The sequence below is a fragment of the Sitodiplosis mosellana genome, unplaced genomic scaffold, assembly GCF_009176505.1.
Source record: "Sitodiplosis mosellana isolate CC-2019 unplaced genomic scaffold, AAFC_SMos_1.0 Smas_scaffold_1, whole genome shotgun sequence".
NCBI classification, from domain to species: domain Eukaryota; kingdom Metazoa; phylum Arthropoda; class Insecta; order Diptera; family Cecidomyiidae; genus Sitodiplosis; species Sitodiplosis mosellana.
Genome location: NW_022595244.1, coordinates 17,429 through 28,636, shown reverse-complemented (window position 1 = coordinate 28,636; position 11,208 = coordinate 17,429). Strand labels below are relative to the sequence as shown.

Here is an 11,208-nt window from a genome sequence, read left to right as displayed (position 1 = left end):
TGGGGGGTATTTGTTAGACTACTTCGACAATATTTATCGATTGGGACTATCCGTTTACCCAAAAAATGCCATCTGGTGTTTGCTCCAGTACAAAATATTGTAAAAATAATCGATTTTAGCACTTTTTCAACCATATTTCGCAGGTTATTCATTTTTTTGGATACTGTCTTCGGCAAAATTGTGGCCGTTGTAAAAACAAACAACTCTTCTGAACACTTAACCCAACAAAATCACATCCAATGTGTTTTGAGTTAAGATTAGTAGAGGGGTATTGTCAGAGTACTTTGACGAGATCTATCGATTGGACCCACCCATATTGCCCCCTGACCCTCCCCAGACCATTTTTTGGAGTAATGTATATGTAAGGGAAGGATCATCGATAATAACCCTATTCATTCAGGTCAGGAAATGGGTCAGTCGACATCGGGGGAAGCTCCAATCGATAGATCTCGTCAAAATACATTGAGATAAAAACTGGTCCGGGAGGGTTTAGCCACTCCCTAGCCCGCAAATCAGGTTTATATTTTTCCCCGGGGGAAAAATTTTCCCCACCACCCCCCCCTCCCCCTCGCGCATGTATGCAACGCACCATTACATTGGGAAAAAAAGTATGTGTACTGATGTGACAAATGAATGGCAAGAGATAAAATAATTGTACGTTCATAAATCTTCGCTATATGTTTTCTGTTTTCTTTTTCATTCCTTACCCGTATCGGGGCACTGCTCCTATTTCGTAATACACAATAACCGCTTCTAAGTGAGCCGTGTTCATATATGCATATGAAATCCTATGTATTGGTGTGTCAAATCATCGGTTCCAAAATGTGAATTACTCTTTGAAAGAAACCCCGAGCCAAAGAAATTCATTCGATCATTCTTTTAAATGTAGCAAAATATTCCAATGCCGGTCAAAGTATTGCCATGATGATGACTGTTGTGGATTGGGATAGAAATATGACAACAAGCCGCTTAACTGGCCTTACAATGGGTTGGTTCAATGAGTACAAAAATGGCAAGTCACATGGCTGGATGGATATGATTAACCAAATTAAGGCCAGCGATTTCGATAGTTCGTACGTAATTTTTTGTCAATTTTTCGTTTCATATGTGGATAGTTGGTTCCATAGCGTAATTCAATTTTGTGTTATTCCATTAAATTGAACAGGAAGCCAGTCGTAGGTCATTTTACAGCGTGGGTGCAGGATAGAACAGAAGCGATTGGATGTGCTGCCGTTTTCACCACACCGAACTACAATGGAAAAGACTATGGTGCATTTATATTGACATGTAACTATTCGTTTTCGAATTTACTTGGAACTCCGGTGTACGTTGCTGGAACGACTGCTTCGAAATGTATGACTGGCCGTGATGCGACATATCCGGGCATTTGTAGCGAAAATGAGGTCATAACATACTGATAAAATTGATCGAAATATGTAAATTCCTAAAAGAAAAATAAATGTCAATTGATTTCAAGTAGAAGATGTGGATTTGTTTTGTTTCGTTAATATTCTCTTGTCCATTTTTCTACTTGCGTTTGTTGAATATATTCTACTCTCAATCTCATCAATAGATCTTTGAAACCAAAATGGAACAATTTATTTGTAAAGGTGCTTCCCACAGGAATAATCACACCTGCTGCGGTTTTTGTTGTGAAAAGATGTTCTCAAAGTACACAAGTTTCTTAAATATTTTAGCAGATTTTGTTAATTATTAGCAACAGGCTTTTTGAATCTGTATATGTATTTATTCTTTGCAAATATATTGCTGTGTGTCTTGTTTAGGGTTTGAAAACGCAGTATTTCTAAGTGATTTCCCTGCAACCGTATTTTTGTGTGTTCACAGAACCATCTACGAAACACTGCGCGAAAGGAACAAAGAGAAAATATCGCAAAAGAACGATTCTTTTCTAATTTCGGTTGCATTGTATATATACACATATGTTATTGCACTAGCACAGTCTCACTTTTGTCGCTCGTTTCTATTCTTCTGTAATTTTGCTGTCGGAAATATAACACTTTAAATTACCGCATCATAAAAACGGCTTTTATCTATTTCTGAATCACCAGATATCGATGACAGACAGACAAAGAGGCAGATAAACATTCTCATATATAATGTATATAAATTTCTCGGGAATTTAATTTTCAGACAAGTCAATATTATGCGAATTTAAAAAAAATTACGACTTTCCGACAAAATCGTTCGGAATTATTTTTTTCGTACATAAGACCATATTGGAGTTAAAGAGAGAGATTCCACTATTTTTCAGCATCCCACCGGAATTATTCCTCACACAATCCACTCTTCCTTGAGTTATCGAAATAATTCCGGTGGGACGCTGAAAAATAGTGGAATCTCTCTCTTTCACTCCAATATGGTCTTATGTACGAAAAAAATAATTCCGAACGATTTTGTCGGAGAGTCGTAGAATACCGGCACAGATAACAATTGACGCATATTAGACATGTAAACTTATTTTTTGTCAAACAATTGAGTCTCAGATGGAAACGATGGCGTTATCTCTGCACATACACTCACTTCGGTTTTCTTGTATAAAAGAGGTTGATTTGTTGGTTTCAAATATCAGTTGTGAGTCGGAAACCACCGAAACCTGATTTATCTTCTTCGAAAATTAACAGAAAACATGTTGTTGAAATCCTGAATCGGTATTCGATGTATAAAGCATTTTTCAACACTTTACTTGTACAGTAAAACCTCTCTATAACGGAACCTCTATAAAGCGGAAACCCCCAGTTAGCGAAAAAAAAAATTCGCCGTTGACGGTTTTCCTTCAAAATGACCTCCCAATAACGGAATTTGCACCTCCAGTTAACGGAAAATCATCCCATTGGCCCAAAAAAAATTTATTCAAAAATCGTAAAAAAAATTCAATTTTCGCCTCACAAACGCGCAATATCTAAGTGTATAATATCGATATGTTGCTAGTGCTTATTGTTTGCATTATTTAGATGACTTTGAAGTATTGATTGACCCATATTAAACACAATTCACAGATGCATAAACATTAGAATTGCGAGCGAATCAAATCATGTGCCACACTATCGAAAATAAAATAAATCCGACATTAAATGCAAAAAATGATGTGGCCCACAATAACTCTCCTGCTCATGGACTAATTACGTGTATTATTATTATTATTTATTTGGTTTCTTCATGCTTACATATAGTCGTACAATGATTATGATTTCCTAATTTAAATGACTTTACAATTTATGACCACACTATACACGGAACAATATAAAGATTTATTTCTTTAATCATTACATGTTATGGTATATAAATAATTAACCATGTACATTTTTAGGACCAAAAATTAAATATAATAATATATATAGTATAAATTATCGTTGCACGATGTCGTCGGGACATAAATTTACTTTTGTGAGCTCTTTGTTTTCGATTCTTTTTTTTGTTTATAGTTTCACTGGATGTTTGCATTTTATTTCTTACTTTTCACTTTCAGAGTTTTATGATAAATATTTTCATGGCTTGCTTTTTGGAACTCCGGTTTTTTAGTCGATTAGTCATAAGATAAGAAAGATAATTTGCTTTTTGGTAATTTGAACCCCTAAATAGCGGAAACTTTGGACCATAACGATTTTAAAAACTCTTTTTAGCGAAAACTCTGTTTAACGGAAACCTCCAGATAACGGAAAATCTTCTCGCACCATGCGATTCCGTTATAGAAAGGTTTCACTGTATTTAATATTTTTCTTTTTTCTTTCGACTGCAGCCATGTCAGTTGACTACTGTAAGTGGATTTGCGGCGACACAAAGAATATCAGTTGCGGCAATACTGGCGTAAGTATTGAATATCCACTCGTAAACTCTCTGTTTTAACACCGATTAATTTATCATTTTCAACTGACGCAGAATTTGAGTAAAGTTTATATGACTCAAGACCACATAGATGCATAATAAATGGCGTAGTGAAATTGCTTGGGGTAATATCAAGCATTACGATCCTGCAACGCATATGGCGAAAATGACATGGGACTCGGAATTAGCGGAACTTGCAGAACGTCACGCTAAAAGTTGTGAATTTGCACACGATAAGTGCTACAATAGGAGTACATTTTTTGTGAAAATTGAGTAGAATACACCAAATGAGTATACCAAAATGATTTGCTCCATTTTAGACAAATTTGATGGGGCAATTCCGAATATCGGTGTGAAAATATTATTGAATACAAAACCAACTCCACAGCAAGTGGCTAGTGTGGCCCACGATTGGTTTAAAGAAAATTAACAGGGCGAGGCCTATGGATGGATGAAAATGATTGTCGGAGGTGGAAATATTATTTATGATCCAGAGTAAGTGTAATTCATATCGAACTACGATAAACATTTGAATAATCGCACAAAAATACATAAGTTCCATTATCTTCATTATGTTTCTATTTTCTGTGTGGTATGGCTTTGATGTTCCATAACAACAATTAGAAAACCCATGGTTGGACATTTCCGTAATTTTGTACAAGATAAAGTCGAAGGAATCGGATGTGCTATGTCAATTGACAATAATGATCAAGGATCCAGTTAATTTTACGTGGCATGTGACTATTCGTTTGACAATGTGCTGGGGATCCTGGTATACAGAATTGGCACAACTGTCTCCGAATGTGGAAATGGATCAGATGAAAAATATCGTGCCTTGTGCAGCTCAAATAAATTGTGTGTTTACAACCGCGAATAAACAATGAAATCGGATGATTGATTTGAATTCCATATCTTATATCATACTTCATTAATCAATATTTTAAGATCAAATTTCATAATTATTTGAATTGTTTTGTTTGTGGAAAATTAAGTTTTTTGACTATCAATTGAAGGAAATAAATAGAAAAAGATTTTCGTCGTGTATTTATTATTATTTGCCAATTTTTGAATAGTTCTCTTACAAAATGGATAGTAAACAACAGTAATGAAATGTTTTAAACCGCTTTTAGCAATTTCAAGATGACCTAGTATAATTTTAGTACAGTACGATGATTTTAAATCAAGAAAATCAATAATTATTACCTGAAACTGTCCATTTCGCACGTTGTACTTGAGTTTATGCCATGATTTACGCGAAACCAAATAAAAGGAATGGAAAAAATTGCAAAATTAAAAAGAAAAGAATTCCAAGAATAAAAGAAAAAGAAGAAACGAAAAATTTGTTTCGCATTCCGAATGAAACTGTTGAATCATCTATTCTGAGACCTTTCAATCGATTTTTTTTGCGCACACATTCTGAACGAATCAGCCTCATCAGATTTGCCGTACATTAATTTGCCGTTAAAACATTTCTTCTTTCTGGTAATTTCTCTTTTATGTGTGGTTTATCTGTTTCTCTTTTGTGTGTAGCGTAGCTGCAGTCAAAAACTACCGCTACATAGCACACAGCCAATGGATCGCTTGCTGCATGACCCTCTTCAAATCCATCCATCCAACAGTCGAGATCGTTGAGTCTAACGAAACAGTTGTGCTTTCGGGAGAAATTTTCAAAGTAATCCAAATCGAGCGTTTGCATTTGTGTTTGTTGAAAGTGGTTTGAAATTGAATGAGTAAAAGGTGATTTTATATAGAAAATAGCAACAATAAAATCATTAGAACCAACCGAACATTTCAACGTGTAAATTATAACGAAACGGTTTTGCAATTGAAATTGTGGTTTTATATGAAACAAGTTTTTTTTTCTATTTTGAGCGATTCCGTCAAAAAACATTTCTTATTTCATTCATATTTACCGGTTCTATTACGTGCCATACAGAAAGGTGAACGGTAAAAGCCGTTGCGAATGTGAATGTGAAATGATGAATGATCTACTTGTGTCAGCATATGACCTACTCTTGTGATTACTCTATCCCAAAAAAATATATGTATACATATACAATAGCATTCGCACGTATTGTTGACGATCTTCAGATATATGTTTCATATGAAATCAGATTGTTTTATCAGACACGCGACGCTTTCTCGAGTCAATGCGTTCAGCGGCAACAACAACAGCAATGAGAAAAAAAGAACAACGCACGAACAGGCAAATGAAACGATTTCAGCACCTCATGTAAATTGAAAATTGCTGCTGAAGAAAGTGTTGATCCCAAAGGCCTATTATCGAGTTAAAACAATAGATCTAATGAGATATGCATACTACTCTATCTAGTGTACACGATCATTTGTTTACTATATGATTCCTATTTGAATTGTTTTGACATGATTTCTAAGACGCGTGACAACTAATTTTGAATGAAAAACAGCATCAAGTGAAAGTGACGTCATGGTCGTGCATTGATTTATTTGTGCGATTTAGATTTGAATGCAAAATTATGGAAAATCATAAATATGATTTGAACAATTTTCTGTATTCTTTTTTCGATATGATGATCGTATTTGGTCAAAATAGAGAGTTATGTTCCGGGCGTCGGTCGATCAGTTACTCAGTCCAGCATCTTTATAATAGAGTGAATCAATTTATACATTTAAACGACTAACGACTTATGCAAATAACGGAACGCCGATAATTTTAAACGCAAAGATGTTGAATTATTCATATCAACACACTCTTACCATAACAACTGTACTGAAAAACATAAAATTAGATGTAAAAATTATTCTTAGTGAGGTTTAGATTGGATCTCAAACACCACATCTCGTGTGGCCATGAATCAAAACCAATGTTTTTTCCCCCTCAAAATTCAATAAAGCAATAAGAAAGTTTGACCAAATCGGAAAAAGACTACCAATAGCAAGCAGTACACCTACTGTAAATATGAATGTTCAATGAGAAAATCATAACACGTAACACATGATTTGTATGCGCGCGTGCCGACGCGAAAGAAAGTTATTTGTGATGATAATGATGATGATGATCATCATCATGGTATGGTGATGTTCCACTGTTTACATTTTGTTTTTGTTATTGCTTTCTTCCGCATTGAGAATTCGATACAACCGGCCCAACTAATTAATTGAGTTTTGTCGCGGTTTTGTTGCGACGGAAATCCATTCAATCAATGCATGGGTCAACATTTTATTCATAACGCGCTGTAGCATGTGCGTCTCATTTTTTCTCTCATTAATTTTAAATATTTTAATTTATTTGATTTTCGTTTGATCGCTTTTGATCTGTTTGTAGGATATTCGCATAGCAAAACCGTCAGTTAATTTATTGAAAACTCTCTGCAAAATTACCAATATTTTTTTTTTGGTAAAACTCAATAAATATTTAATTCATACCATCGTTGGAAAATTGAAAATTATGGCCTTTATTTCCATTGCAAATTATACAGAAGATGAACTACAATCAGGCATTAGCCACAGTGGCGCTTCTAATTTTGTACATGATTTATTTAACATCCGCCGCTCGATACGTGCCCAAATGGAAGAAGCAAGCATGCGAGGTGCCAGCCAGCCAAAATGAACAATCACACTACACCTGCGACGATAATGGCGATGTCAAATGCTTACCAGGCAAGTATAGAAGTTGAATATGCTTTATTAAATTGATGGAGAGAAAAAAATCATCTACTAAATCATTGTATTTATTATTTGACTTTTAAAGGTTGGCAAGGTGATTTGTGCGACGTTCCTATTTGCCGAAAGGGTTGCGATCCCATGCATGGTTATTGTAAAAAACCGGGGGAGTGTCGTTGTAATTTAGGATTTTATGGCGAAAAGTGCGATCGTTGCATTCCACTGCCCGGATGTCAACACGGATACTGCAATGTTTCGTTCGAGTGTATTTGCAAAGAAGGATGGGATGGTCTCTTCTGCACTGATCGTAAGGAATAATTACAATTCTACACATTTTCAATGAAGAATGCGACGATTTTCTTCCAATCATTCAATTGAATCCAATTTATAATGTTTAATCATCAGCCATTTGTCGTGATGACTGCCATAAAACTCGCGGTTATTGTGAAGTACCAAATGAATGTCGTTGTCGATTGGGATGGGCTGGACCAACTTGTAAAGAATGCCAAGTGCTCCCTGGCTGCCAGCATGGGTCATGTACAAAACCACTGGTAAAATATATTTTCAATCAAGGCAACACTTTTAACATTTTGAATTCGGAGACTTTGATCTGAACTTATTTCATACTGATTTCTTAGGAGTGCAAATGCCATCCAGGCTGGACTGGAATCTTGTGCCACATTCGTAAGACAAATATCATTCAATTTTATTCATAAACCAAGTTCAAAAATGACATTCTAATCAATTTCACTTTATTTCTTCGATTCACACTCTAGCAATCTGCTCATCAGAATGTAATCAAAAGCATGGATACTGTAAGAAACCAGGTAATTGATTGGACATTTTGCGTTGATTGCATTGAAAATAAATAACAAATAATTCAATCTGAAAAAAAACCTCATGCCAAATGTCCAGGCGAATGCAGATGTAAAGTTGGTTATCATGGCGAATTCTGTGACAAATGCCATCCTTATCCCGGATGTAAAAATGGAGATTGCCGCAGACCATGGGAATGTAATTGCAAGTAAGTTGAAATTTGATCAATCAAGTGTACAGTTTTTTGTATAACTAATTTGATTTATGACTGGTTTTATTGTCGTAGGCCAGGCTATGGTGGAATGTTGTGCGATGAAGGTAAATTTCTTTAATTTAAAATTTTTTTTTCGCCTTTTTTTCTCTTCAAATTTAACCTAAAAAATGATTTTAATTACCGTGTATGTTTTTTTTCTGTTAAATAATTTCCAGAGCTGAAATACTGTGAAGAAAATCCGAAGGCATGTTTGAACGGTGGCAAATGCACATCGTTAACCAAAGATGAAGGTTCATTCGAATGTGAATGCCCGACTGGATTCAAAGGCAAAAACTGTGAAATTGTTCCGACAACACCAAAACCTAAACCACCAACAACAACAACACCCACTCCCACCACCACAAAGTTACCAAGCCAAGAGACGGCGGCTTCTGAAGAAGACAATGATGGTGACGAAAGTGACGACACCGAACAAACAACGGAAGCAAAAACGAGTGAAAGTGATGTCGCAGAGACGGTGGCATCCGTTGAAGAGATTGACAATGAGGCATAAAAAATGGTTAGCACTTAGTCATTAGACAGTAGTAAGAATATAATCACTTTTCTTTCCATTTTTGTTTTTAATTTATTCTTTAACTTATTTATTTGTGGTAAAATGTTTTACGATTTGAGTGAATTAAAAAAAAAATTATGAAATAAAATAAATTCCAGCATTTGTTTATTGTGGTAAGCTCTCCATCAGATCGTCGACCAAGTTGGCATTGTCCAGGCCGCCGCCGCCACCGGATGGTGGTTTGTTGGTTTCAGATTTGGCAGTTAGCTGCTTAACATAGCTGTGCGCTGGCGCATTCGAACGGAATGCCTTCGATTTTTTGTGACCGAATGAAAAGTTGGTGAAATGTTTTCGCTGTGCCGTCAACAAAATCGATTTATCCTCCAATTCAATGTCTTCATCGTGTGTGGTCACCGACACCAATTTTGGTGGCTGCAAAACGGTGGTCGATGATGATGACTTTGGATTTGCCGATTTTTGGTTGGATTTTTTGCTTTCCACTTTGTTGTTGTTATTATTGTTGCTGTTGCTTTTCTTTGTGTGACCATAGCAATCGAAGCGAAAGTCGTGCGGGAATTTGTGCTCTGTAATGCAATGATCTCGACGCTCGGACGGTGTTTGACTCAACTTTAAACACTCCTCCAAGTAGCAGCGGAACTGTCAAAAACAAACAAATAAAAAACACATCATTAATCGACGATTATTGAATAAATCGTATCAGAATCAACGGAGAATAAAAGGTGGTCTCACCATTGGTTTGCGTTCGGCTTGCACGGCAAAAAATGAATCATGTTTTTCGGACAGGTGCAAATCGAGCAAGTGAGCACTTGGTAAATTCTTTGAACATTGAGCGCACAAGAAACGATGCAATGAATTGTAATGATTTTCATATGCAAATATCGTGTCAAACTCCTCATTACATTTGGGAATGTTGCATCGCACGCGGTTCCTGAAACGAGCACATGCACAAAAAAATTAATATGACTTTCTATCTACAACCAATCGGATTTCATTTGAATCGTTTTGATATAAATTGTAAAAAAACCACTAAAATACTCACGATTTATGGCAAAGACTTTCATCGTCGTACCGATAAACACCGAGACGAACAAAGGGCTTAAAAATCACAGTGTTATTTGCCACAAAGAACGGGTCATCCATCGCCCGATATCCGATCGAGCCATATTCTTGAAGTTTTGCCACCTTATCTTCCAATTGAAGCACTTTGGTCGATGCCATTCCAACGTAATCGTTAAATTCTGTCCCGGAACTAAAAATTCACTATCAATATGTCGTATGATTATTGTGCAAATTCAAATGATATTTCTGGTTGTGCAGCTGTTTCTTCTACCTTTTTATTTACATTCGTGCACTGCTTTGACAATTGACACACAATCGCTAACATCTGTTTGAAACGAGTTGCTCAGCTGAGAAGTATTGGTGGCGCCCTCATATATTTGACAGAATGAATCGTGTGTATGGTGAATTTTGCGTCGCGCTGAAATTGAATAAAAATCGTTGAAACGCATGTCTTTTTTGTATGAAATTCTTGTGGCTGGAGAATCATTAATTTCGTATATATTTTGAATGTGTTGAATTGTTTGTGTTTTATTCATTGAAAAAAAAAAACATTATGATTTTAACGCTTGAAGCAATATATGTTTAGCAACAAATGTCAAAGAAACCTGTTTTTAATAGATAGATTATGAACATGTTCACATTTTCCACCTGGAGAATCATGAACTCGGTTACTCCATAATAATCTAAATTTTCTCTTGTGTTTTGGATTTTGTTGGAAATTGATTTTCATATAAAATGTTGAATAATTGATGAAAAAGTATGGACTGTCTGTCCTGCCGTCTACATATTCTAACATGCATTTTCAACGTAAACTAATCATGCTGCCACGACCTCCAAGTGCTTATAAGAGAAGTGTATTCACCCTTTGTGTCATGTCTAGTCGACATTTTTTTTGCTCAAAATTATATGGCACAGGCCTTGAAGTATTTGTTCAATCGAATCGTATATAAACTGGAACATCGTTGCGTTTTCTCATTAGTTTGCTTCCGTTATTTGACAACAAAATCTTCGCATCGTGCGTTCTCTTTCCTCGAAAATTATTTGTCAACTATATAATAGT

General features: G+C 35.6%; 4 protein-coding genes across 5 annotated transcripts in view; 3 read left to right on the top strand and 1 right to left on the bottom strand.

Annotated features, from left to right (window-relative positions):
* Positions 1-1,428, top strand: part of LOC129568164 (antigen 5 like allergen Cul n 1-like) — an 8,515-nt gene extending 7,087 nt beyond the window's left edge. Inside the window, exons 5-6 of the mRNA XM_055445743.1 lie at positions 890-1,073; positions 1,166-1,428. Coding sequence (XP_055301718.1) covers positions 890-1,073; positions 1,166-1,418 — 437 coding nt within the window. The 3' untranslated portion in view covers positions 1,419-1,428. The remainder of the gene's footprint in view (positions 1-889; positions 1,074-1,165) is intronic.
* Positions 1,429-3,789: 2,361 nt separating this feature from the next.
* On the top strand, positions 3,790-4,847 carry LOC129576528 (antigen 5 like allergen Cul n 1-like). Its single transcript, XM_055461753.1, has 4 exons — positions 3,790-3,825; positions 3,898-4,094; positions 4,164-4,230; positions 4,468-4,847. The coding sequence occupies exons 2-4, from the start codon at positions 3,935-3,937 to the stop codon at positions 4,565-4,567; spliced, it is 327 nt and encodes a 108-aa protein (XP_055317728.1). The 5' UTR covers positions 3,790-3,825; positions 3,898-3,934; the 3' UTR covers positions 4,568-4,847.
* A 623-nt stretch (positions 4,848-5,470) lies between these two features.
* On the top strand, positions 5,471-9,214 carry LOC129568355 (protein jagged-2-like). 2 transcript variants are annotated; one of them, XM_055446065.1, is made up of 9 exons: positions 5,471-5,580; positions 7,302-7,482; positions 7,574-7,792; positions 7,891-8,036; positions 8,124-8,169; positions 8,262-8,312; positions 8,401-8,509; positions 8,588-8,619; positions 8,731-9,214. In XM_055446065.1, exons 2-9 carry the CDS (start codon positions 7,305-7,307, stop codon positions 9,066-9,068), a joined length of 1,119 nt encoding a protein of 372 aa, XP_055302040.1. In that variant the 5' UTR covers positions 5,471-5,580; positions 7,302-7,304; the 3' UTR covers positions 9,069-9,214. The 2 variants fall into 2 exon arrangements, with proteins under 2 accessions (XP_055302040.1, XP_055302050.1); XM_055446075.1 differs by lacking the exon at positions 5,471-5,580 and adding an exon at positions 7,040-7,167.
* On the bottom strand, positions 9,116-10,461 carry LOC129568364 (protein lethal(2)k10201). Its single transcript, XM_055446088.1, has 3 exons — positions 10,129-10,461; positions 9,819-10,017; positions 9,116-9,725 (listed from the first exon to the last, which is right to left on the bottom strand). Exons 1-3 carry the CDS (start codon positions 10,305-10,307, stop codon positions 9,234-9,236), a joined length of 870 nt encoding a protein of 289 aa, XP_055302063.1. The 5' UTR covers positions 10,308-10,461; the 3' UTR covers positions 9,116-9,233.
* Positions 10,462-11,208: the final 747 nt, after the last annotated feature.

Bases quoted from the DNA above. Each gene is read 5' to 3' on its own strand.
- LOC129568364 (XM_055446088.1), bottom strand. From the start codon at position 10,307: ATGGCATCGACCAAAGTGCTTCAATTGGAAGATAAGGTGGCAAAACTT. The intron at 10,018-10,128 runs GTGAGTATTTTA...TGCTCGTTTCAG, and splicing joins GAAAGTCTTTGCCATAAATC to GAACCGCGTGCGATGCAACA. The intron at 9,726-9,818 runs GTGAGACCACCT...TGTTTTTGACAG, and splicing joins AAGCCGAACGCAAACCAATG to TTCCGCTGCTACTTGGAGGA.
- LOC129568355 (XM_055446065.1), top strand. From the start codon at position 7,305: ATGAACTACAATCAGGCATTAGCCACAGTGGCGCTTCTAATTTTGTAC. The intron at 7,793-7,890 runs GTAAGGAATAAT...TTTAATCATCAG, and splicing joins TGGTCTCTTCTGCACTGATC to CCATTTGTCGTGATGACTGC. The intron at 8,170-8,261 runs GTAAGACAAATA...TTCACACTCTAG, and splicing joins TGGAATCTTGTGCCACATTC to CAATCTGCTCATCAGAATGT.
- LOC129576528 (XM_055461753.1), top strand. From the start codon at position 3,935: ATGCATAATAAATGGCGTAGTGAAATTGCTTGGGGTAATATCAAGCAT. The intron at 4,095-4,163 runs GTACATTTTTTG...GCTCCATTTTAG, and splicing joins CGATAAGTGCTACAATAGGA to ACAAATTTGATGGGGCAATT. The intron at 4,231-4,467 runs GCAAGTGGCTAG...AACAACAATTAG, and splicing joins AATACAAAACCAACTCCACA to AAAACCCATGGTTGGACATT.